General features: G+C 44.7%; 1 protein-coding gene across 1 annotated transcript; it reads right to left on the bottom strand.

Moving 5' to 3' along the window:
• Positions 1-1,836: 1,836 nt before the first annotated feature.
• Positions 1,837-24,708, bottom strand: SLC30A9 (solute carrier family 30 member 9). Its single transcript, XM_078863187.1, has 19 exons — positions 24,378-24,708; positions 22,827-22,932; positions 22,386-22,652; positions 21,069-21,116; positions 20,495-20,594; positions 19,011-19,103; positions 18,444-18,526; positions 18,286-18,344; positions 16,600-16,667; positions 15,542-15,644; positions 14,850-14,905; positions 13,948-14,083; positions 12,202-12,241; positions 11,680-11,751; positions 11,080-11,187; positions 9,316-9,481; positions 8,383-8,512; positions 7,393-7,506; positions 1,837-6,585 (listed from the first exon to the last, which is right to left on the bottom strand). The coding sequence occupies exons 2-19, from the start codon at positions 22,915-22,917 to the stop codon at positions 6,541-6,543; spliced, it is 1,779 nt and encodes a 592-aa protein (XP_078719313.1). The 5' UTR covers positions 22,918-22,932; positions 24,378-24,708; the 3' UTR covers positions 1,837-6,540.
• Between the last annotated feature and the right edge of the window lie 845 nt (positions 24,709-25,553).

The raw sequence follows: 25,553 nt of genomic DNA, 5'->3' as shown, positions 1-25,553 counted from the left end.
CTTTTCACATCTACGCCAGAATATATCGTCCGGTGTTCAAGCTCGACTTACCCACATGCATTCGGAAACCTTTCGCACCACTAAAAACACGTCTTGCGTGGGACACACACATCACCAAACTCTTCAGGTGACCTCCTGTACACTTCACCTGCTGTGATCATTCTCGTTGGACCAGAAACTGCCGAGCACAAAACCGCTACTGCCCCTCAGCATGGGGCAATGTTCGCCACCGCCTTTTTTTAATTCCCAGACTGCTTTGCGTGGCTGGGATGTCACCACGACCACTCTGCACACTTTTAACAGTGATCCGTCATCTTTCTGGGGGAATCTCGAACAAGATTTTAAATGTAACCTTGAACGAACCTGGCTGGTTATGCTACGAAAATGCAGTTCACCAAAAAACACGATTCAACTTTTTCAGCCACGTTCACACCCAGGGGGATCACATTTGCGCTACCAAATCACTCTCGAAATCGCACAGCTTAATCATCGCTCGTAAACTGCTTTGTCCACATCTGAAGGAGCGGTTGGCGATGTACGGTGCGCGAAAGTAGTTCAATGTACATACATCAAGGAAATAAAACGGCTTGTTACATGGGATCATAATATTAGAATCGCAGTTCATACATGTGCAGCATTGCTGAACGGAGCAGATCATTTAAAAGCAGAACCTGTCTCCACTGCGAGCAACTGGTTGCCGAGATGTCCGCATACATACACGATTCAGTCACATGCAACCAAGTTGCAAACAACTGATCGATAGGGTGTGGACCCGGCTTGAGTGGATTTTGTTGAGCAAACCAGCAGCAAGTTGCTAACTAAAAGACGTTACATTTCTAAACGAAACTCAAAAACAAATGAAAACATTTGGAATAAAAAAACGGCCGTTGCCTCACATGTTACAGACACGCCCTTACAATTCAAACTTCGCGTTTAATGTTTCAGGGAATCATTCCAAATTCCAACACTCGTTTCCGCTGATAGTAAACTCGCCGAAAAGCCAAACCTCCTCCAGCCGGCGAAGAAAGTTGCACTGCGAAACATCGCAGCCTTGCTCGATATCACGGTGCATATCGGCAATGTCAAACGCTCCTTGCACCAGTCACAGCTTTCAAGCAGGGAGGAGGGGGCTAAAACATAAATAGTGCACGTTACTGCGCAAATAAACTCCAGGCTTTCGTGACTGCAGGGATTCATCTACTTGGTTCTTTCGGTAAAGTCACGTAGAAGGGAAATAATAAAATAATAAAAATAAAACATAATAAAATAATTCTCACGACGTTTCGGCCACAACGCAAGCAGCCGCCCACAATAGACAGACCTGGTCTTCACCTGAGGACGGCTGCTTGCGTTGTGGCCGAAACGTCGTGAGAATTATTTTATTTTTATTATTTTATTATTTCCCTTCTACGTGACTTTACCGAAAGAAACAAGATGAACAGCAAATTCTTAGGTTTTTTCGGTAAAGTCACGTAGGTAAAACATCAAAATTAATGAAAATAAAATAAAACAAAAAATCACGACGTTTCCGAGGCAACACAAGTCTCCGTCATCAGGTGGGACCGTCACAGCCGAATTAGCTGCATCAAGTGAGGCAATGATTCAAGATGTAATCCCTTATAAGCAAGTTGAAGGAGGGAGGAGAGGGGGGGGGGCTCATCAGAATGTTAGTACGACTCATCGGGAGGGGGGGGGGGCGGGGCCAAAAAATTGAACGACGGCTTGGACGCGGTTGCTGCTGCACACGCCAACACAATGAGCTCCCCCCCCCTCTCCTCCCCCCTTTCAACTTGCTTATAAGGGATTACATCTTGAATCATTGCCTCACTTGATGCAGCTAATTCGGCTGTGACGGTCCCACCTGATGACGGAGACTTGTGTTGCCTCCGTCGTGATTTTTTGTTTTATTTTATTTTCATTAATTTTGATGTTTTACCTACGTGACTTTACCGAAAGAACCTAAGAATATGATTCCTTGCAGTCACGAAAGCTTCAAATCTAGAATGAACAGCAAAGCCATTCAATCAACACCCGTAGGACCCCACGTGACGTGCGGGTGGTTGTGGGGATCGTTTGGCCATACTTCACCACGCTAATCAGAGTGGGCTAACGAAGGCGGGGAATTGAGACGCAGGAGCGTGGAAGAGCAGGAGGATTTACTCTCGCGCACTGCCCACAGCTGCCAACCACGTAACCCGTACACCCGATGACTTCATTATTTTTAATATCATTTTTTTTACTTAACACGTAGGCTATCATGACCAATATTATGCATAAAAGAGGTTTGGGTTAGATCACTTAAATATAAATGGTGGTGGCGGGTTTAATGACACATTTATATTTGCGCGATTTAACCCAAAAGAAAACAAAACCTCTATTATTTTTAACTGTTGTGGATTCAGAGGGAATATTTGGGCTGGGTATAAAATTTGCGCGGAGAGACCCGTGTATGTAAACGACAAAGCGATCGCTGCTATACGCCTTCACGCGCCAAGTCGTGGAGCGGTCTCTCCACGCGACAACACCACTCAAGCGAGTGGAAGTGTGACACTGCTGAAAGATTATCTGAAAATTACTCAATTGGGTTTACGCATCACAGCGACATCACACCCCCCCCCCCTACTGCAAGAACTTGGCAGGACCCTCCTGAATGAGCGTCTCGAGACTCGTTGAAGATTTCCTGGGTAAAGAAGCAGAATAATAACATTGTTACATATGCCCACTCTTTCTACACTTTGTCCGGAGATACCTTTGGCATTCAGACCCTGTTGTACAAATCCAAATGGGATGGAATTTTTTGTATCTTCTTATTTTTTATCTTTTTATCTTCACTTCGATTGTATCCACCCACAAGTGGATGTATTGCAAGAAAATATTCGTAAGGATCCGAATCATTGTGCATTTCATGAATTGGTAATCCACACAACAATAATCCTGGCACAGGCAACTTGAATTAACTTGTTGATGGAATTGTCACAGATATTCATAACCGCCGACTGCCCCAACAGCTGTTGTTCAAACAAACACCGAGTTCTTGAGTTGCATTCACATTCCTCCCATATTCCAGTTCAAATTTTTTTTTCTGACCAAGCCAACTTGCCAGTGAACAGCTTCTGTCTAATGTGCAAAAAAAACACAACTACAACCAATATAGGTTAAAAACTGGTGATCAAATTTCGAACAATATTTAACTGTGCACATGCCTGGTTTGGTGGGGGTGATGGGGGGGGGATTATTTTCCCCCCATTTAACTTGCTGTGCCGACTCGTTGATTGAATTGGTTGAGTTGCAAATGTGTGATAACTTCAACCGAGTTGCATGCACCCTACATCGACTCGTGTCCACAAGCTTATACACAGACACTAGGGGGGGGGGGCTAACAATTCACCTCTCCCTGCAATTCTATTCATTGTCACGATTCGATTTGTTTCCCTATAAGATTAGGAGAACATTTTTAGCAGGCTCCAATAGTTGCAAATGGTCAAGTCAATCCATGGCATACAATATACGATTAGAAAAATATCGACGCTTACAAATGCGATTAAATGCGTGCATCATGAGCTTAAGAATCGATATTAATCAATAAATAAATGGATGGATGGAGGCATCAATTCACCCCGAACCAAGATCCCCATTAAAGCCTTTACCTGACAGGGCAAGCGTTGCTAGCGAGCACTTGGTTAGGCGAGAACGAGGGGATGCTGTGGCCAGCACTGTGCCCGGTCACCTTGTCTCCACAGCGGTGATGTTCACACACTGCAACCGATTGCTCCCTTGAAGCCATTTGAACCACAGGGAGGCACAGAACCAGGATAGATTATCAGCTCTGATGTTAACGGCGGCCAGGAGTCGAACTAGTGTCGCCGGCTTCATAGCGCGGCGCGCTAACTGCCGCCACACACTAACACACATATATAAAGACAAAGCCCCCCCCCCCCCCCCGTATAGCCTGTAACAGACTGTTGGGGCAAGTGCTGTTAGCGAGCAACTATGAAGGCCGGCACGGCACACGAGGGGGTGAGTGGCCGATACCATGCCTGGCCACCTTTGTCTACCCAGCGGTGATATTTACACGCCACACCAGGTACTCATTTTAAGTCGAGTCGACTTAGGGAAGGCCCAGAACTGGTTCAAATATTCGTCACTGGTGTTGGCCGTGAGCGGGAATTGAAATTAGGTCGTAGGGTTCGCAGCACAGCGTGCTAACCGCTACACCACCGCTCCCCAAAACGTATATAGACACACACACACTCACTTAATTTCGAGATGCTTGAAACGCAAGCAGGGTCTCTCGTAGTCATAATGCAGTCTGCAGGGCACGGCCATGACCTATCCACTGCTGTATTATTATTATACGTGGGAACAATTTGTAAAGAGCAACAATATTAGTTTTTCGATGCAAAAGAATCCCAAACAAGAGTCTCTTGGTCACTCTTGCATTAATCTTTGTCATGCGGTAAGGCTTCATTTGCGATCACAGTTCCACAGGCAGCTCACCCGGAGAAATCAGGTGCAGATATTATTTGCGATTTGTCCAGGCTGCCTTGTAACTTGTGGGTCTTTTCGAGATATTTGTATCTAAACCCAACATTTGTTTGAGCAGGCAAGCTCCGGATAAAGTTTGACCGTCTGCTGCTGAGATCTGGACGGACGAAATCCAGGCTTTGCCTGCCGAAACAAATGTCGTTATGAAATTATCCGTCCAGAAAAAATACAGCGGTTCATGGAAAAGATTCGAGCCAAGGAATAAGCTTGCGTCGATCAATTGCAAAGTCCCGCAAAAGTGCATAACTTAGTAAATCCACTGCAGGATGAGGGCCTCCTCATGCCATGTGGTTACATGACCATACTTCCAACATGCTCGTCAGCGCGGGTTGGTGAAGGGGTTGGCATCGACGTAGTAACCATTTGATTGTACTGCCATATGCTGCAGAACAATGTTGTCCCGTGGATGCATTCTGGGTGATTTGGCCAGAGACAACCAGGTTTTATAGCTTTTGTAATTATTTACTACGCTAGCTCCACACACCGGATTTCCAATTTGCTGTTTCAGTCGAAAAAAGTTTTGCCGATTCAATTAAAATTACCTTTGGGAAATAGCTAATGTCAAGAACAAAAATTGCTCTACAGTGGCCCTCCAGAGGGTACAGGAGAAGAGGGATAGATACTAAAGAGTATGCGCTACTTTTAACAGATATTCCACTCAAGCGCCGAGGACAAACGTTTGCCCGTCCTTGCCCAGTGTGCGTTTTATTTCTCGTGAATTGATGCGGTGCGTATGCTCTGCGCCCACACGAACCATCGGCTGGCCGTGCGTGTCCTCCGCATCGTTAACGTGAACACGGTCATCTTCAGCCGCGATACATTCCCGTGTGGCGTCTAAGTGAATGTTGCTCCTACAAGCGGCCCCCGCTCGCCCTCTAGTGGACAATTCGCAACAGAAGTGCGGAGCGATGCGTTCGCCCCCTCTTGAAGCAGCTGCTATCGTAAGCCCTCAACATCACAGTTGTGGTGGTGATGGCGGTGACGGTTACCGTACGAAGAGAAGGGAAAACGAGAAACATTCTGAAATGTTTTAAATAAGGGAATAGTGACACGTTTAGGCAAGAGTACATTACGAAATCCGATTTCACAACGACTGCCAAGTAGGTCTGTTACGTTTCATCCTCCGCCCCACCTCGCGATTTGAACGTCATGATTTTGGTCGTTTTTTAATTCAACATCGCAGTGGCTTCCATAATCTTCATTAGTCTGGGAGGCGTCACGTGAATTGGGAACGTACGGCGTAAATGATGGATCCTCACACGAGGGTGAGAATCGATTTTAATCGATGAAATCGACAATTTGTTACACCCCTACCCGCAAACGGACGATATGCGATCGCTGCCGAGAACAGCACCAGTTTGAAATTCTCTGCTCGCGACACGGTCAACAAGGATCAGGTTTGTACATTCACAACGGGCGGCATGGAACACACTCAGCAGAAAAACGGGAGGTTTCGACTCGCCCTGTTTAAACGCGGGATGCTGATTCACGACGTCAGACATTACAGGGAATCTGGCCTGAGCACTGCAGTCCGTCACGAAACTTTATAACCTGCTCTAAACATCGAGTTTTTATTTTATTTGCGATATAACATTACGTAGATATTAGTAGCCGGCACAGCGATCGGTGAAACAAAGTTACTACTGCGTCTAAAGACATAAAGTGCACTTGACCACAGTCGCTTTAAGTGGAAAGCGAGAGGAGCAGGAGGAGGATGCACAAGGACACGACTAAAAAAAAAAACACAAAGAAGCTACGAACGTCACTTGAGCCCGTAGACGCGTGCTCGGAGCCGGTCGAGCGATTGTGATGCAGCGGTCGTGGTTTTGAAATGCCTCCGAGACGGGGGCGGCTTGGTCTGTGTTGACGCCACGGTGGCCCGTCGGTGGCTTTCCTCATCTCTGCCGCCCCCCACTCAAGTCCACGCCAAGTTGGAGGTTGGCTGGCGGGCCCGGCCGCAAGGGGTGGGACGGCGGGTCGGGTCTGTGGGTGACCTCACAAAATTTCCAGGTCCACGTGACGCACCTCCGGATTTTGTTTCTGAAAAGGGGATTACAGCAAATGCAACCGAGTAAATTACGGCGCGGCTACGTGACCGAGGGGTGAGACGAACGAGATAGCGTAAGCGGACGACCTTTACGGTCGCCGTCGTTGCAACGATGGCACCCGGCGGAAAGCGGTCGCGAGGTGTGGTGTGTGGTGCGGTATCAACGGCGCGAGCCACAGAGAACCACTGACCCTTGACCGTGACCAGAAGCGTTATTGTATCAAGTCACAGCGTCAATTGTATTTGATATGGCGGCAGAGGTATTCTTAGAATTCTTTAAATCACAAGTTTGTACCGTGGATGGGTGCTCTGTTTATAAAAAATGTTGCCGCTCTGAAAACATTTTGCGACTAGTCAGGATTGTTATTGGGGTTCTAGGGGTATGGTAGCTACACAATGTAATGGCCAGATTCATGAAAAGGGAATCGTGTTCCTTGGTTAGACAAAGCCATCCAATGATTCACTTACGCCGCTCATCAGTCACGACTCGATTAATTAATCTCAGTTGTGCAGTTATGTTCATTCCATTAGCCGAAATGTCATATTGCCACTTAATTTGCATCGATTATAATCAGTCTTCACAGATGATTCAACGGATGTTATGCAAGAGTAACCATCGACATGAATCGATAACCCGATGCATCATTACGTGCTGAGTGAGACAAGGAATTTTTTTGGGATACTGCTTCCTCCGCAGCTCAGATGTCCTTGGTAGGGCAAACAAAAGTTTCAAAATCTCAGATCCCATCGCTGAGCTGAGCCTGGAAGCTCTTGTTGCACACAGACGAGGGATCCCCTACCTTGAGCTCCTTTTCCAGCCGGTCCACCTCAGCGCCCAGTGTGTCCACGATGTTCTCCCCGTGCTTCAGCATGAACCCCTCCAGGTCCTCAGCCGTCCGCACCATCTGGATCTCCTGGTGGCGCAGAAAGAACGACAGAACGGGATGAGATGCGGCGTGTTTACAACGAGCGACGGATGGCTCACCGTGGCCGGGGAGGGATTTCACCGCCGTGATCGCAACTTGGGGTGGTGACGTGGCTGAGCGGTAGTTTGATTTGCCGCTTGTTACAGCGCCCGCCCTAGTTATAACCGCACTGACCGAAAATGTGTCCTGTCCCGCTTTTCACAGCGGAGGTCAAACACAGTGGACGTCAAAAATCTTGTGACGTGATGTGGGAAAATCACTAGACCATGAGTGTTGGCATCACGGTCCACATTTTTTTTTTTATTTCTCACAACTTACCACATTTAGTAAACACCACACAGCGATATGGCCATCTACAGTGAAATTACTCTAGACTATATTCATCTGTGAAATGTGGCACCTTTATGATAGCCTTGAGATATAGGAATGGCGCGAATATCAAGAGTAATCATTCTTTTGATTTAATATACTATAACCTTTCTTGTAATGACGAGGCACGGAGCAATTCACACAGTTGTGTCCGAAAGATATATTTCAATATTTAGCGAAACTGTAAAACATAGCAGAGAATATTGTACACCCAGGGGCGTTATTGGAGATGGACTGGGACCAAAAGGATTAGTATCATTTAGGAACACTATCCTTCATACTGAAATGCAACGTACCAATGTGCCTAAAGAAGAACGGTTTTGATCAGTGTATATTACCTGCTATTGCATATGGCTCAGAAACATGGAAAATTCATTTTCATTTTAAGGCAGTGCTGTTGACAAATGTGTTGAGATTTTGTAGCTAAATGTACGTGGAATATGTACGCATATACACATAGATAGATCAAGCAAAGTGCTCCTCGCCCAGCCGTACGTTCAGCATCTGCTCGATGTCCTGCTTCTCCAGGTAAGAGCGTGTCAGCACCCGCCCGTCAAAATCCACCTCCGCCTTGAAGCGCACTTTGTTCATGCCCATGTCGGTGGCCTTCACGTCGTGGATCGCCCTGGCGAGACACAGCACCGGGGGATGTGGGGGACGTGGGGCGGCAGCCGGAACGACGCTTCTATTAGTCGACTAAAATATTGTAATTGACCACTCAATGTTGTGGTTGATTCACTTGGGTCTCCTCCTTTATAATGCTAGGGATGTTTGGCCAATTCCGTGAAAGGATTGTACTGTCTGTACGAGGCAGGAAACAGGAGTGAATGGATAAAAGTTGCACAACGTAAGAGGTTGACCGAGGGTAACACGGTTGGCTACGTATGGTGCGAAAGAAGTTGAACATACATATACAACAGGCCCTGGTTGAAGACGGTTATAATGCGCCCATTATCATAGGATATGATTATTAATGTATACGCATTGTTGGGCACAATTAGAGGTGGGCTATTCGATTAAGTAACCAATTACTCTACCGATTACCGTTTCAAATCACTCTTCTAATGATATGACACGAAAAAAGTCAGGGGGGAAAAAAAGTCTCACATTTGATCGCAAGTGTGCCATTGTACGCGAGGTGATGGGCAGGGCTTGGTGACATCATCGGCATCGTGAGCCGCGATGCGCCAGGGGCGGCTTGTCGGGGGGTCTCCCACATTCGAGAGGCAGAATGTGGGGGAGGGTCGCTATTTTCAAAGGGCCCAGAGTAATCGATAATATAAAAAAAAAGTTGATAAAAAATTTGTAATCAATCCATGGACTCGATCGATCGATCGACCGACCATTCGAGTTCTATAAACGCAACGCTCGGCGAACAGCACCCGGTCTGCTCCGCTCTGCACTTCCTCCCACCCTGCCTCAACTCACCTGACCATGGGGTCGTTCTCCAGGAACTCTGTGATGCGCCTGAGCTGATCGGTCTGGATGGACCGGCCCAGCAGCACCTCGGTGTTAGTGTAGATGAGGAAGGCGGACACGATGCCCAGCAGCGTGCCCACACCCAGCGAGCCGACGCTGTCGTACAGCGGGTTCCCTGCGCGACATGCCACTCGCGCTCGTCACGCGGCCTCACGTCAACCGTGTTTTGTCAATTAACCAGGTGAGCACCCAAAGAGGCCAAGCAGTGACCGGGGGAATTAGTCGCCAAGTAGGGGGGCAATGATTGCTATGCATATAATCGCAATGTATGTATGCTGAACTTCTTTTGCATTGTACGTAGCCAACCGTGCGAATCGGAGGTGTGGGGGAAGGACAACATTGAGTAATCTGCGGTGTGATTTTCAAATTTGGCAAATTTGCATCCTGATACCGGCACATGATACCTGAAGTGTGCAAGACATCTCCCAAGGTCAACTGATCCTTAAACGTGTACCTGGTGCAGTGTATTCATATGAGCACTGGGGAGAAAAAAAAGCGGCTGGGAGTGGTTATGACCACAGCACCTCCTTGTGTGCAGTCCTGGTCTTCGTAAATGCTCACTAAAAGCACTTGCCCTAATAGTCAGTTAAAGGCTATGAAGGGGATCTTCGTATTTGTGTGCGAGTGTGTGTATATCTGTATGTACAGATTATTTTTAATAGTGCTTGCCTGACAAAGGGGGAAGCCCTAAAGGTTAAGTGTATGCATTCATGTAGAGAACGTAATGATGGATGGTGGCCATCCACAAACCTCTAACGTGATTAGCCAAATTTATGGGAAGGGCCTGCCCTTTAATATCTGTTATGCATAGCGCGTAGCCCTAATTAGGCCTGTAAACATTAATCCAAACCCTCTGCCCATCCTGGGGATGCAATGAATTGTCTCAACTCTGCATCACAATTCACAAACTGATTGTTTATTCTTTTTTGTACAGGCCCCTCACTCGATGAGCTTAAATATAACATTTGCATATGATATGCATTCGTTGAAACATTACACGTGTTAAATGTAACAATCAATATCGATCAACGAACCGATTAATTATTACACACTTACCCACAATCCACTCTCAACCCAGGGTCAGATTACTTGTAATTATTTGAACCTCGGGGTAAACATTATATTATGCTGGACTGTAACTCCTCTACCCCTGCAGGGCCAGAATACTATATAAGGTTAGGGATAAAGTCAGGGGAATCTGTCGGAGATATCTTGCACCCTTGTTCAAATTGGCTGTTATCTATATTGGGGTGCACGTATAATAGGCTAACCAAAAATGCTGCTGGAGGGGGGGCGGGGGGTCAATCAATCAATCATAACTTTATGGGGTGTGTAGAGTTCACGTCATATATAGTATCCTGGGGTCAGAATTAAACTAAAAATTTTTATTTTTACAGATAAAGCTCAATGAGCTATGTAGCTCTTTTTCAGAAGCGACCTGGCCACAAATAATAGCTCCAACAAAGTGGCGTATCACGTGAACACTTATAGCAGCCAAATACTGTAAAAGCACGTTGATTCTAAATGTGGTGGGAAAAACCGGAGGAGCCAGAGAAAATTCCACACGACCACAGCGAGAACATGCAGCTCCAAATATACAAGCGTAAGGGTCAGGATCGAACCCACGACCTCCAGCATACCAGGCGGGGTAGTTAACATCTCGCCACTGAATGTGACGGGGGTCATAATACTTTCTCACATAGTTGGGCTCACCGGTCAGCGACGTGATGCCCATGCATCCGGCGGCAATCACCACCCCGAGCACGGCGGCCGAGTCCTCCAGCAGCACCACGTTGGTGCTGGGGTCCCGACTCCGGAGAACTGCGTGGTGGCACCACCGGGCACAAGAGGCAAAAGCCAGAGCCCGCAGTCTGGCACCGAGTTCCGAAACCAACCGAGCGTCCGAACACACACAGAAACAACCCCCCCCCCCCTACCAGCCCCCAACTCACGATGGACTAAGAGAAATTACTGTGATGAAGGGCTCCGGCCCCCACCTCCGTGGACATCCTGTGGCTTGTTGGTGCTGCCCTGGCTGCCCCCCCCCCTTGTCTCCCTCGGGTTTGTCCTCGTTTGTGGTGAACCCCCCGGTTGCCTCATCCCGTGTTGTAACGTGGTGTTGCTCTCTCCTCTCTCCTGTGTTTGCCTATCCTGGAGCCCTACCCCAAACCCCCACCACTCACATTCTTGCGTGGTTGTCCTTTCTGGAAAGCGTCTTCAGATGCGAGTGCATTAAAAGTATATGTACATATATGTATATGCAATTGCTCGTATTTCTTGACAATAACGTAATACACGGCTCAAAGAATGTACCGTAATCGAAGAAGGTCATTCCTTTTGCTCGGGCGCCTTTCTTGATTTCATTGATGGCGACGAGAAGGGTGGCTGTGAAAGCAAATGCAGAGATGCGCTAAGTAACAACTAATATATCTAAAGTAATATAGAACACTGCAAAAAAGTCACTGGTGTAAATTGTAATGATATTCTAGAGAGCTAGTAAGGTGACATTTGGCACAAATACATTTGGGTGCATAGTTATAACTATAAATAAAAAAACAATGCTTAGAATTAAGGGTCTGAAAGTTTAGTCATGAGGCTAATTTGTCACAGCCTAAAGTTTTAAATTGCTTTAAGTCTAATGCTAAACATTAAAAATATTATGCCCATATGGTGAACCAAGGTATTCGCCTTCCTGAGAGTGTGAAGCCCACGAAAAGTGCACTAAGCCCACTTGCAAATAAGTCGACTGTATCGGTTACTCAAATGAAACGCATATTCTGTATATACATGCAAATAAAGAAATGTGACGCGCTGGAACAATAAAGGGGAAATTACCTCCTTCAGAAATGAGCGAGCCTCCGAGAATGCAGAAAGCCTGGAATTTCCGACATTACAAAATGAAAATGTTCAACAATGTAACCAAGAATTAGATATCACTACCATATTTGTATGCACATTCTTGTGATAGAAACCAATTCAACAGAGCTTACGTTCATATTCAACGTTTTTGGGTTAGATCGCGTTACTTATAAATGTGTCGTAACACCTCCACCACCCGACACGGCCAATCAGCAAAAAAGACCGGGAGCAAGAGCAGAGCCTCACCATTCTGGCGAATTGCCCGATGATGCTGGATGCAATTACCAGCGAAACGTCGTACGACTCAAAAATTGTAAATGTTGTGGTTTCACGCTTCAACACACCGGTGGGCTAAAGTAGTGAACTATTTGTCTGTTGTCAACGTGACACTTTTGTGCTGATTGGCCGTGTCGGGTGGTGGAGGGTTACGACACATTTATAAGTAACGCGATCTAACCCAAAAACGTTGATTATGAATAATATTGGTCGCGAAAGCCTACGTGTTAAACAGAGCCTACGTTGTAAATGCGGTCATGTAAGAGGATTGCCACCGCTGACACGGATAAAATGAGATCAGTTCACGTGCAGTAGTGAGACCCACAGGGGTAGGACCGGACCATGAGAGACGGTGACTGCATGGGGAGGCTTTTATTTATTAGTGGATTGAGAGCGACTGATGATGATGAAAATGCACGTACATTCTTGTGAATATTTTGCACACAGCCTTGTGACAGCTACCAATCTCAAAGGCGCGAAGATTGTGGACCTTTCAAAATGTAGGTGGTATAAGGATAATAGGACAACTGTAAACTGTATTCATTCTTTTTAGAAATCACCGGTACTCTGCTGTTGCCAATGGTGCATTCACGTGTTGAATGTCACCTACATTAATAACGATCACAACACTGTTCACCATGCAGATCCATGGCATTTTCATAGAAGACTCATTGGCAATTTGTTGAGGCACACAAGTCTTTCAATTAAGAGGCGAGAAGTTTCAACTGCAGTAAGGGGATCATCGTCAACGTTTTTCTGAAATTCCCCACCATAATCATCCGTTTGAAACTACAATGGACCGTAAACATCGAGCCTATTCGATGCAGCGTGTCCTTTAAAGAATGTGGCCACATATAATGCATCCCACATTTAATGGCCTTTTAAGGTGGACGATTGAAAAAAGAGAAAATAACACTCCTGAAACTAAAACATTTAAAACATTGCACAAGGCAATTGTGACTTGTTGTTAGCTGTGCCTCCAGACGACGCCGAAACGTCATGCACCAGGCAGTCTCAGTTAAGTCCTCTACTGTCGAGTATCTACTTAAGCATTGGGCTAAGCCTTCCAGAAGTTGCACATGATGATCATGATCGGTGGTTTTCAGTGCTGTTCTTTGCTAACTTTTACATTTGGAAACATGCATATATAACAAAAGCAATACAAATAACATTACCAATTATAAACGGACTAATTTAATCTTCATGACCATAATGGGGTTTTGTCAAGAAAATGGATGTACCTTGGCACTCCACCCCTGCATTAAGCTTGGTATTGTGAGGACAGACTGTATATCCACACAAAATCTCAAGACAGCAGCTTAGTGCTCCCATCTGAGCCATCCGGCCACTTCTTGAGCCCGGAAGTTTAATCTGCATTTGCAGCTTGCCCTTCCTCTAAGTCCATCGAGAGAGAGAGAGAGATATAGAAAGAGAGGCAGTACTGACCCACAGCAGCGATTGGATGGCGTGTGGGTGAAGCAGCCCCATGACCCCGTGGTACCAGGACAGCCCGGCGCCCATCATGAAGATGCCCACGCCGCTGATGAGCGACGCGATGTAGCGCATGTTGCTAAAGCCGTACCTGCGGGAAAAGCGGCGGACGGTATTACTAGGCGAATACAGAAGAAAAAAAAAACCTCTCGAAGCTGGACTCGAGTAAGCCAGAATTTGTTGCAAGCCAGGAGGCTGTATGTATAAGGATAAATAAAGCAAAAAAAACCGTCCAAACGGAACACTGTTGGCGTGCCAATTAACTTGCTCGTCGTAAGAAACGGTGTATTGTGATCAATTGTATATAATTTGTTAATTATCTTTAAACTAAAGTAAACTTTTTAGGCAAGGCCCACCGATTTATATAAGTTACGAATAGTCTTGCTGGAATTAGGAATAAGCCAGAAATGCTATACAAAGCAAGTAAATTATAACTAACTTCTGATCGCAACACAATTCACACGCTTATTAAGCTGTGTGTAGTCAGATATAGCAGTCAGTATTAATTTAAAGTATGTGGTGGTAAAAAAATTGTACGTGTAATTTATGCGGGTTCGGCTTGTGCGATTTCGCGTTTATGCGGCGAACCTATTTCTCCCCAAAATCTGCTTCATGCGGATTGAATTCACTCATGCGGCTATGCGGTCAGACTTGGGACAACATTGTTTGTGTACTGTATGTACTACTCGGCAGGCGGTGCATTGTGGGTTGGGTGACTGTGGCCTACGATGCTACGCGATTTCGCTTTGTTTGTCCCCTTTTTTTTAAAGCATCTCCTGCATAAAGCGAGTGAAAACCTGTGGTTAGACTGGAAGAGACTGATCGGGAAGGGACAGAGTGCACATCGGTCTACTCACGGATGATTCGGATCAGGATTTTTGACCGAGTGATAGATTCCCAGCGCGAGAATGGCCTGAAAATCACAACGCACGTACAACATTAGCACGTCAGTGCTGCAAAGAAATTTAACTAATCTACATCAAGCACATGGTGTCAAGACTCGGAGCTTTCATGGATAAAAAAAATATTCATTCGAGTCAATTTTATATGCTACCAAGTGAAATTATTGAATGAAGAGATGAAAGATAATTTTAATGGTTGTTATTAAATGATCATTCCTCGGCATGCTAGTCTCCCATAACTACTCATATAATGATGCGATAACTTCTCACTTAGGCATGCAACAATTCTGCAATTAAAACCCATTATTATTAATAATTCGTTTTAGGAAACATTTATTTACACCTTACACAAGTTATATGCACATTTTATTCAATCAAAACTCTTGAGGCTAACTGGCAGGAGCAAGACAGAACAAGGGACACAATAATAGAGACAGTTCAAACGGGACAAAAAATATTCGACCTCTGATTGAACTGTTGTGACATTTCATCCAGTTGAGCAGGGGTGTTGCGTAACATACGGCCGTGGCACATGCCTGGAGGCTCCGGTTTTTACTGTCTCGTCATTAGCTCGTTCGACAGACAGAAGCAGATGGTACCCAACTAAGCTGGGCCGGGAAGAGCGTCTCACCTGATTAGGGGCTCACCTGGTTGGCCGTGTCGGAAAGCGAGTGGATGGCTTCGGAAAACATGCTGCTTGAGCCCGTGTGCAGCCAGGCCAGCAGCTTGAAAACGAAGTTCAGCCCATTTCTGGAAGTGCAGAGATTTACCAGCGAGCGAGTGTGTATGGACACGTCTGGCGCAGTGGTTCGTGAACTACACTATGAACCAAGTACGATTTCTCCTCATAGTCAACACGAGTGATGTCTGAAACGGTCCTGGGCTTCCCCCAGGTCGACTCGGCCTCATGAGTAGCTGGAACAATGTGTAAACATTTCCACTCGGGAGATAAAGGTGGCCGGGTGTGGTGCTGGCCACCAATCCCCCTCATCTTTTCCGTGCTGGCCTTCATAGGTGCTCGCTAACAATATTTGCCTCAAAAGTTTGTGTATGCTACACGGGTTTTTTTTACCTTTGTTTCTTGTACGTACGAGTGCATTCCAGGGAGCAGCGGTTCATACAGTGTGGTAGTTACAGCAAACTAGGGTCCAATTCCGTTGTTTTCCCTGCACTTGCTACACTTTGGTATCAATAAGAGCAGGGTGTGCATTCAATGCAAACATTTTAGAGCACAGCAACTCCTCGCTTATCGCGTGTTCACAAAACGCGTTTTCGCGATAACGAGGTTCCTCCATTTGGGAACACTTTTCGCACAACGCGCCCGACACAACGCGGAACGCGCACTGTTATAACACGGTCTCCGAGTGGTTGAAGACAAATTACTTTCTTGAGCTGCGCAGGTAAGCGGTAGTATACAGTAGACAGAATGATACAGTAACATGGCGACGCACCCTCAGCTATTTGTCCCGCCATCTCACTGCGTGCGTGCGTCCATCGTATCTCGCCAATCTTTATCATCACATTATTTATGGGGCAATTGTCGCTTCACGCGTTCATCGCTTAACGTGGCACATTTCAGAAACTACGCGTTAAAACGAGGACGACCTGCATAGTAGAATAGATATATCAAAAAGTGACCACAAATGAACTTGGTGAATACGTCTGGGTGCACCTCGTGTTGTTCCGTAACATCATGTGACCTTACATGCAGATGGCTACCATGACCACCTTCCCAGGCCCTTTCATGAAGGCGCCCGTCGTGCTTGCTTTGGGCTGCCAACACAAAGTCGTAGAAGCAATTATAGCGATTTGTAAAAAAAACTGGAAAAATAATCAAGTACGGATTCTGCAACACTTTGCAACACACGTTTGTCCATGCAAGTATTTAAATCACGACGATAATAATCACATTTATTTGTCCAGCGCCATATTTCATAGGCAATGTCACAAGGCTGAGGCCTGTGGCAATGCTCGAGTCGAGAGGCGCCGGTGACTTTTGCTCAAAGTTCCAGAGGCTGCGCTAAAAACAATGATTTAAAATATTTGATGAAATAGGATGGGATGGAATGTCATCTGCCAGAGCGTTCCAGACCGATGGAGAGGAAACTCGAAATGCTCTACCGGCCATTACGGTTCTGGTCGGCGGAATCACGAGCAAGGATTTTCTAGCTGATTGCAGACGGCTGATCGACAATAACCCGAGCGCTTGCGCCAGGCGCACACAGGAAGCTGTATGTCCATAGGACGTGAATAGACAATAAGGGTTTGGACAGCGCATCTGCCAGGAGAGCGTGCGACCATCCCTTTGAACAATTCGGCCGATTTTTCGAAGGTGAATCGCTATTAAGGTCACTGCATCGCACGCTTTCGAATGCGCTTCTGCGGCCATCTGGAACGCTCTTCCTTCCGATATTTGGAAGCCACTGGAGCTATGCACTTTTACATCAAGATTGAAAACTAAGTTCTTAAAAACTGGTTTTTTTGTGTTTTGTCCTTCCCCCGCACCTCCGATTATCACGGTTGGCTACGTACGGTGCGAAAGAAGTCCAACATACATAGATAATATCAATGCAACTTTATACTCATGTTAAATATTATGTTTACGAGTTGTTATACACATATCACCTCTAATAAATGGACAGATGTAATGCATTAATGCTTTCAACCTTAATGGGAAGCATTAACAGTGTACAGGGTGACTTTGTGTAACTAACACTTTGAGCGGGTGGGATTCTTTGGCCCAGAACATAAGCACTGACAAGGCGAAGGTACTGCAGCCTAGTAGCATGCTTATAAGAGCGTAATTGACATTCAATCAAAAATAAACATCTACAATTCAATTACAACTCAACAAATTAGATTTTCCCAAACAACAATTAGGCCTGCTTAAATGTTTACATTTATATAGATAAAAAAAATCAAGGTTCAACCCTAGCCCTGGCCTCATTACTTAACCTTACAAATGTAAAGCCAGAAATTAAATTACCGGTAGCATGCAATGAAGAGTCAAAACTGTTAGATTTGGCTCAAGTTTGGGATACTAACGCTCGGATGTTTTGCGAGTGGTCAAAGATGTAGAGAAAACTTATTTAATGCAATGCCATATCGTAATTTTGCGCTCCCATTTTTCACAATTTGGATAGATGAGAGGTTGATACTTCATATGCAGGTCTTTTAAAGTTATTTTTTTATGGTTCCATAAACATTTGATTTAAGATGTCTTTCTTTTTATTGACGAAAGGCTGAAAAACGACTTTATCCAATACAAAGCTGGTGTAATATCGACTTCAATAATAAATGGTAGTGGTCAGACCGCGGTGCAATAAATAATACATGCGCGAACATGCTATTCATTACGACGGACAACGGAGTTCCGAGAAAAAACATTTACCTTTGTTTCGCCAAAAAATTCCTTATATTCCTTCAGTAGCTTGTGGGTCCTGAAAACATCTGTAAATACAGCAGGCGTTTATTCGATTTAATATTTAAAGTTGCGGTCGTGAATAAAGGATGAGTCAAGGGATGGGTGGTGGGTGACTGGCCACACACTTTCTTTGTATTCTTCCTCGATCACCATTCGACGCCGCCTCTCCCGTGCCAGAGCGTCCAAGCTGCCCCACACATCCAGCGCCCTGCCACACACACACACCACCGTTAAACAAAGACGAACAACGGCTACCCCCGTGTAGCATCAACAGATTTTTAGGGCAAGTGCTGTTCGCGAGCACCTATGAAGGCCAGCACGGAACTCGAGGGGGTGGGTGGCCAGCTCCACACCCGGTCGCTTTTGTCTCCCTAGTGGCGATGTCTACACACCGCACAAGGTACTCATTTGAGGCTGTCGACCTCGGGGAGGCCCAGGATCGGTTCAGATAATCGTCACCATTGTTGGCCGTGGGAATCGAACTCTGGCGGCCGGATTCATTGTGCAGCACGCGAACTGTTGCATTACCGCGCCCCACATTGTTAAACATTCACCAAGCCACCAATAGCCACCCTTGATTAGCCCAGCTTAATCAAGGGTGGCTGCCCAGTTTTGAACGAACAATATCAGCAGTGTCAGCTCACTGCTCAAGACACCTGAGCCACCCAGCCAGCTTCATGAGAAGTGCTTACTTTGCTTCTATGTCCAAACGCAGGAACACGGTGAAGGCTTCCGAGTCATCATGAGGACTTCTCCTGCGAATCCTCCGCAGTTTTTCCAGGTCACTGCAGACGACAATGCCAGTTCACCACCAACTCCCACAGTATTTTAATTACCGTATATTTATAAAGTAGCAGCTCTTACACTATTGTTTTTGTAATTGTCATAAGTTCATAGAGTAGTACCCATCAAACAAACATGTTGTGAGTCGCAGGGTTTAATGTCAGCGGGGTTTGCGACCCAACAAAATATATTTACATACTCAGCACACTACATATAGTATTCCAGTGGCTATTCCTCTGGCTACCAGTCATGTCCCTGCTTCGGTTTACCAGCGACACAGAACATATTCAGTGAGAAATTAAGCCCTGGAAAGTGCCATATATGTATAATAAAGGGCCTGCCCATGCCTGTGCCGGTTGTAGGGAGTATATGACCATACTTCATCATGCTGGTCAGTGCGGGGAGCACAGATGTGGAAGCATAAACGTACAGTACATCAATAGATGTTGCTGCATTGCCCCGATTGCCCATCTAGGCACAATCCAGGTTCAGGCCTGCTTAGCTTCCAATATCTGATGAGATACGGTGAGATTTGTCGATGTTGCACATCACAATATTTACGGAACACAATTACAGAAAATTAATTGTTGTTTAAATTGATGTTTTAAAATACGATGATAAGTGGTATATCAGTCAAGGAGTTACATAATTACATGTGATGCGACATCATTGCGATTAAAGAGCTGGAATGGACACAAATGAATTATTACAATCTTGAATATACAAAAGGTATTCTTTAAGTCATTATGAAATAATTTTTACCCATTTTGAAAATAATCTCACAAAAGTAGGAGCGTAAACAATTTGTCAATTTTCTATTCTGTATTATAATTTTTTTACATGAATGCCAAAGGTGAAAAATTATGTCATAGTCCAGAGTGAATGCACACATTTGTTGTGTAATGTTTGTTTTAGTGCTGTGTAGTATTATACTGCCATAAAGAAAAAAAGTGCTTTTCGTGGCATTTTGACATTGACACCACCTACTGAAGTTGTTATTTTACTCATCAGCTTACCAGCACAGCTGCAAAGCATTTTTTAAAGAGTAAGCCTCATGCATGCAACAATCAGCTTATCTTTGATGCTAAACGAGCATGTTTCAGTACCTGCTATTCAGACAGAATTCTGCCACAAACTATTTCACTCATCAGCTGACCAGCGCAGCTGCACAACAAGTTTTTCGTTTTTTTTTACGAGTAAGCCTTAATTGTTCAACAATCAGTTGCTCTAGATTTGAAGCTTTCGTGACTGCAAGGAATCATCTTCTTAGGTTTTTTCGGTAAAGTCACGTAGGTCAAAATTAATGAAAATAAAATAAAATAAAAAACAAAAATCACGACGTTTCGGAGGCAACACTCTTGCTCTTTGATTCTAAACGAGCAGGTTTCAGTACCTGCTATTCAGACAGAATTCGTTCATGGCCCGCACGGCCGTGATGAAGTTGTTTTGGGTGTAGCGGGTTCCATACTCCCGCTTTTTGAGCACAGGTTTCACTGAGGAAGGTGCATACGGTAAACCATGGAACACAGTGTAAAAAGCAACAGGGCAAACACAACGTAAGCTTTAAAGGCGTACATGACTTCACTCACAGAATCAGCTGAAGCAGCCTCACTCGACTTGCGAGCTAATTTAATCAGACGAAGTGCAAAGCAGTTTGAAGGAAACGCTACAAGCTGTTAAATTTAGTCGTGAAAAGTCTTAAACCACCGGTAAGAAGCTGCATTGGTCCAGAATTTGATCAAGACATTGGCAAGTAGACAAAATATCTTTGTAAACGTGACAATCTTTGTCGGATGTTGAATGGTTCATGAAAAAAATGTTGGCCTAAAACTACCACTTGGCCACACACAAAAATACATATGGATCATTGTATTGGCTACGATAAAAAAAACCTACATTTTAAGATTACACTGAAACCAAAAGAGATTCGTGAAATGTGTAACTGAAAGTTTTAAAAACAGACATACCTCGAATCTGTATCTGTTCGGGCGGAAATGAGGCCAGAACTGTGTTTGCTGAAAAACAATGCAACGTTGTCACAAACATTTCATGTAGGACACAATTAGGCTATGTTGTTTTTTGCTAATGTAATAGATGATAATTTTCACAATGCAGTGAAACACAAAACAAAAGATAAATGTGTATTGTGATTAACAATGATATGAACTGACAATGCGAAATACAAATTTAGATTCTGACTTTTAGATATTGGACAGCTTTGGAAAACAAGGCAATTTCAGTTCTTACTACGGTCCATTATTTCAGGCAAAGTGTTGCACATATTTTGTATGGCTCGTAAAGAAAATTAGACTCCATTCTGACATTAGCTAATCAAAGACATTTAATAGCTACCCTATTTATGTTCAACTTTTATTTCATTTGTGTTATTGTAATGCACCTGTAAATCGTATTATACAATATTTCCATTGCTGGAATTGAATTGCATTTTTCTCATTCCATTTTGCCTTAATGTCATGTTCATGTTTAGAACTTGTTACTGGTTTATAGTATTAATTGAAGGTTATTCATTTTGTTTAATTTTCATTTCCATTTTCCTCTGCAGTTCATTTGATTAAGTTTTTGTTCTATGACGCAACTATTTTTACCCAAAGCCTTATTGGAAAAAAGTACTTGCAAACTCAATTGGCTTTTACCAGCTTAAAAAACGAATATCTGACTGCACTATGAACCTGGTGACCTGGGTTCCATTCCCAGCATATGCTAACACGAAGGGCAATTGATATCTGAAACAGTCGTATGCACCCTCACATTTAATCCAACCCACATTTACCAGTCTCCATGACTGACATGGCATGGGGAGGTTTTAAATTGGCAGTGGATGTAATAAATTGCTGTACATGTATTAATGTTTCACTCAGGACTCACCTGGGGCTTTCAGCCCAAGTGGCCTCTTACCAGGGTTCAATACCCCATGCTGTCATGGTGTCATGATTAGCACACTGAACTCAATATCCTGGTAGGGTAGTTGAAACAATAATCTAGTTTCTGTAATTACCCACCTCTGTCCATCCAGCAGTAAAAAATGTTCAAACCAGTTACCCAATTGGCAGGTCACATGTGGTGGGGTAAAGTGTGGCCAGTATGAAAAAGTGGGTCAAAATACTGTCTAGGGGGGCTCTCTACACATCCTTCTATACACTCTCTAGTGGAAGCCCTTCTGCTAGCGGTGGTATGAGCAAATAATTTCAGGGATGCACCTTAACCTTTACCCAAACAAATAACATCAATCATCTGTCTTTCCAATTGCACTGCCAGCTCCTTACCATTCAGCGGCCTGTTCGTAGCAGCTTGAGTTGCCGAGTCTGGTGGTGACGCGGCGGCTTCTTTCCTGACGGTCGCTCCAGCTTCCGTCGTCGCACCATTTTTAGCGGTGTCCTTGGCGGCTCCTCCTTCCTTGTCGGTGTTACCGCCTTGACTGATGTTACCGCTGCTGTAGAACCGAGTGACGGTTCCGGAACGGGCACACCCAAGGCAGTGCCCCAGCGGTTGCAGGGCAGGCCGCTGCCCACCAAGGCAAACCCCAACAAAGTCTGACGACCACGGAAACACAAAGCAACAAAAGTGGCCGAGAGAGCAACTGTGCACCGCTTACATACCACCAATTATCAGCTGATGAGAAAACAAAACATATACATCATTCGAGGTAAAGCGAGATCAAAACAGCTGACAGCTGAACAGTTAATGTCGGCAAAATTGCCACATACCGTAAGAAGTTCTTTTTAGCTGTGTTTGATGACAAACAGCGAACACTTTACGGATGAACTTTAGCTGTCTCCTTGAGATTCCTTGCAACATGTTTTCAAAGGTCACCTGCAGAATGTAAAGAATATAAATCAGTTGCTTATCCAGGAAAGACTTTGATGAACTCTTATTGAGATGTGTCCTGTGTTGGTATTTTGGCCAATGTATTTTCCCGTTTGTCACAGGGCAACCCAGCAGATTTGGCAGTTTCACAAATCTCTTCCTAATCCACAAACCCTTTCCTCCAAAATACGATTACGAATGAACGTGCTGAAACGTGTGTCCATTTAAACCAGACATGTTAGCCTAATAGGATGAGCACATAGTATCAGATGAACAAGCATCAGACCAGATGTTTTGAACAGGAATTTGCCCAATGTTTCGCCGTGTCCTGTAATTGTTATGTAACACGAATTCTACACGCGTTCACATTTGAACTCGGACGTTACATTTAAGTCGATTGTCACATGCGTTCGCGGTTAACACACATAGACAGAAACAACACCACAGCTGTTTATAAACAATCATGAGCAGCGTTTTATGCAGAAAGCAGTGACAACGCATACATTCGAAACAATACTGGTGGCGTATGCGTTCATATCCATTACAGTACTGTATATTGATTTCCCAACATTGTTTTTAATTAAATAAAACTGATTGCAACGTCACTTGCTCTACAGAGAAATGTAAATTGATGGCGGCTTTAGGATAAGCTAGAACAACAATAATAACAATGATTCAGATCGTTAAGTCTTTTTCCGATAAGCCCAAAGGCCAACAACACCAATGATTAACACAAAGACCCCTAGAGATCAACTACACAGTACAGTACTGGTAAATGTCTTGGCGATTAACAATAAGAACAACAATAATGATACAACTGTTCTTGCAATGAATTATGATTATCAATACTGGTGAATATATTCTCGACTGTAAAGGCTAACATTAATTTCAACGTAGCTAAGTGTCCTTGAGATTAACTAAATAACAAAAAACTAGAATAAACATTGATCGGTGTTATTGACGTAATTATAGCGACCACAATAACAGAGATAGTGTTCTTGAGCTAAACTAACGACAACAATGACCATCGCCATCACAATCATCACAATTTTCCTCGTTTTTTTCCGATTAGCACAGTTGGATACGTACGGTGCGAAAGAAGTTCAACGCGCATACAATTCAAACTATGAGGATAACAAGCAAACGCATTTAACATACGATTACGCGTCCTCGAAATGACATGAGGGCAAATATAAAACCTTAACAATGAGGCGATTGTGGGAACGGGTACAGTTAGTGTATTATGATTAACACAGTTAAAGTGTCCTTGACATAAACTATACAAACAACAACCTCAATACGGTCAAGTCTAAAACATTCAGTTCATGCGCAACGATAGCAGCACTGGACCGTGAGGAATGTCCACTGCGTGGGAAGGCATCCATCCAGCAGTGGAGAGACAATATCTAGGGCTGGCGATGATGATAACAAGCAAAACATTGTCCGCGTACCAAGTCACCGAAGCGGCTTCAACAGTAGGCCGCGGATGAGTCCCCGCTCTGTCCTGGACGCCTCTACCGGAATCGGAGCACCTCGGCCGGGAGGCCGCCTGGTGGACACGGCCCACGACCCGGGGACCGGTCTCGGGGTGGGAGACGAAGCCGGCCTCTCGGAGCGAGTTTCCCTGCGGGGTCCAGGCGGAGAGAGCCGTCTTCTCGGTGCTTTGACGAAGAGTTCAGATGAGAATCGCGGCGATGTAGCGGCTACGAGGTGCAGGAGAACGCGAGGCCGGGGCTTGAGCGAGCAATCGACGCCCGCTGCCTTCCATTGATGCGCGAAACTCAACGGGAATCGATTCCGTCGACGGTTGTTGGATCGGATCGATTGGTCAGCCTGACTGTAATCATTTTGTTTCTTTATTTATGCATTGACCGGCGTGGTGAAGTATGGTCAAAACAACAACAACAACAACCGTTACCCCTCAAGGCGTGGGGGAGGCCTTTAATCCAGCAGTGGATTGGCCATGGCTGAGGTTCATGTTGATCCGTGTAACGATTCGATTTTCTACGAGATTTGTTGAATCGGTAAAATATTAGCTTGTGTTGTCTCACTTGTACTGCAACGCATCACGTTATTTTATACTTTAACATTCTTAAAACATGTATTTGGCTCCTTAAGAAAGGCAGGATGATGTTGAATTGATAAAGTTAATGAGCGTTTCACAGGAATAACGGTCAAGGGTGCAAAAATTGCAGAATGTTTCTCGAGTCTCTGTACTGGACTCAGAAAAAATTTTAATCTGAGAATATTTAACAGAGTATGTTAATATTCTTGGTTCTTTCGGTAAAGTCACCTAGAAGGGAAATAATAAAATATTATTTCCATATTATTTCCCTTCTACGTGACTTTACCGAAAGAACCAAGAATATGAATCCCTGCAGTCACGAAAGCTTTAAATCAGAGGACGTTAACTTGAATACCAGCACAGTGGCAGGGCTTAGTGTGGACTAAGCAGGCGGGTCTCATCAGTGAACAGCCAAGCGAGTGAGTGAGAGCATGAGTCAGTGGGGATGGGATTAGGCTCTGTATAAAGACGGTGGCTCGCCTGAGGACGGCTGCTTGCGTTGTGGCCGAAACGTCGTGAGAATTGTTTTATTATTATTATTTTATTACTTCCCTTCTACGTG

This window comes from Lampetra fluviatilis, chromosome 15 (genome assembly GCF_964198595.1).
Source record: "Lampetra fluviatilis chromosome 15, kcLamFluv1.1, whole genome shotgun sequence".
Lineage (NCBI taxonomy): Eukaryota > Metazoa > Chordata > Hyperoartia > Petromyzontiformes > Petromyzontidae > Lampetra > Lampetra fluviatilis.
This window is presented reverse-complemented; position numbering and strand designations above follow the sequence as displayed.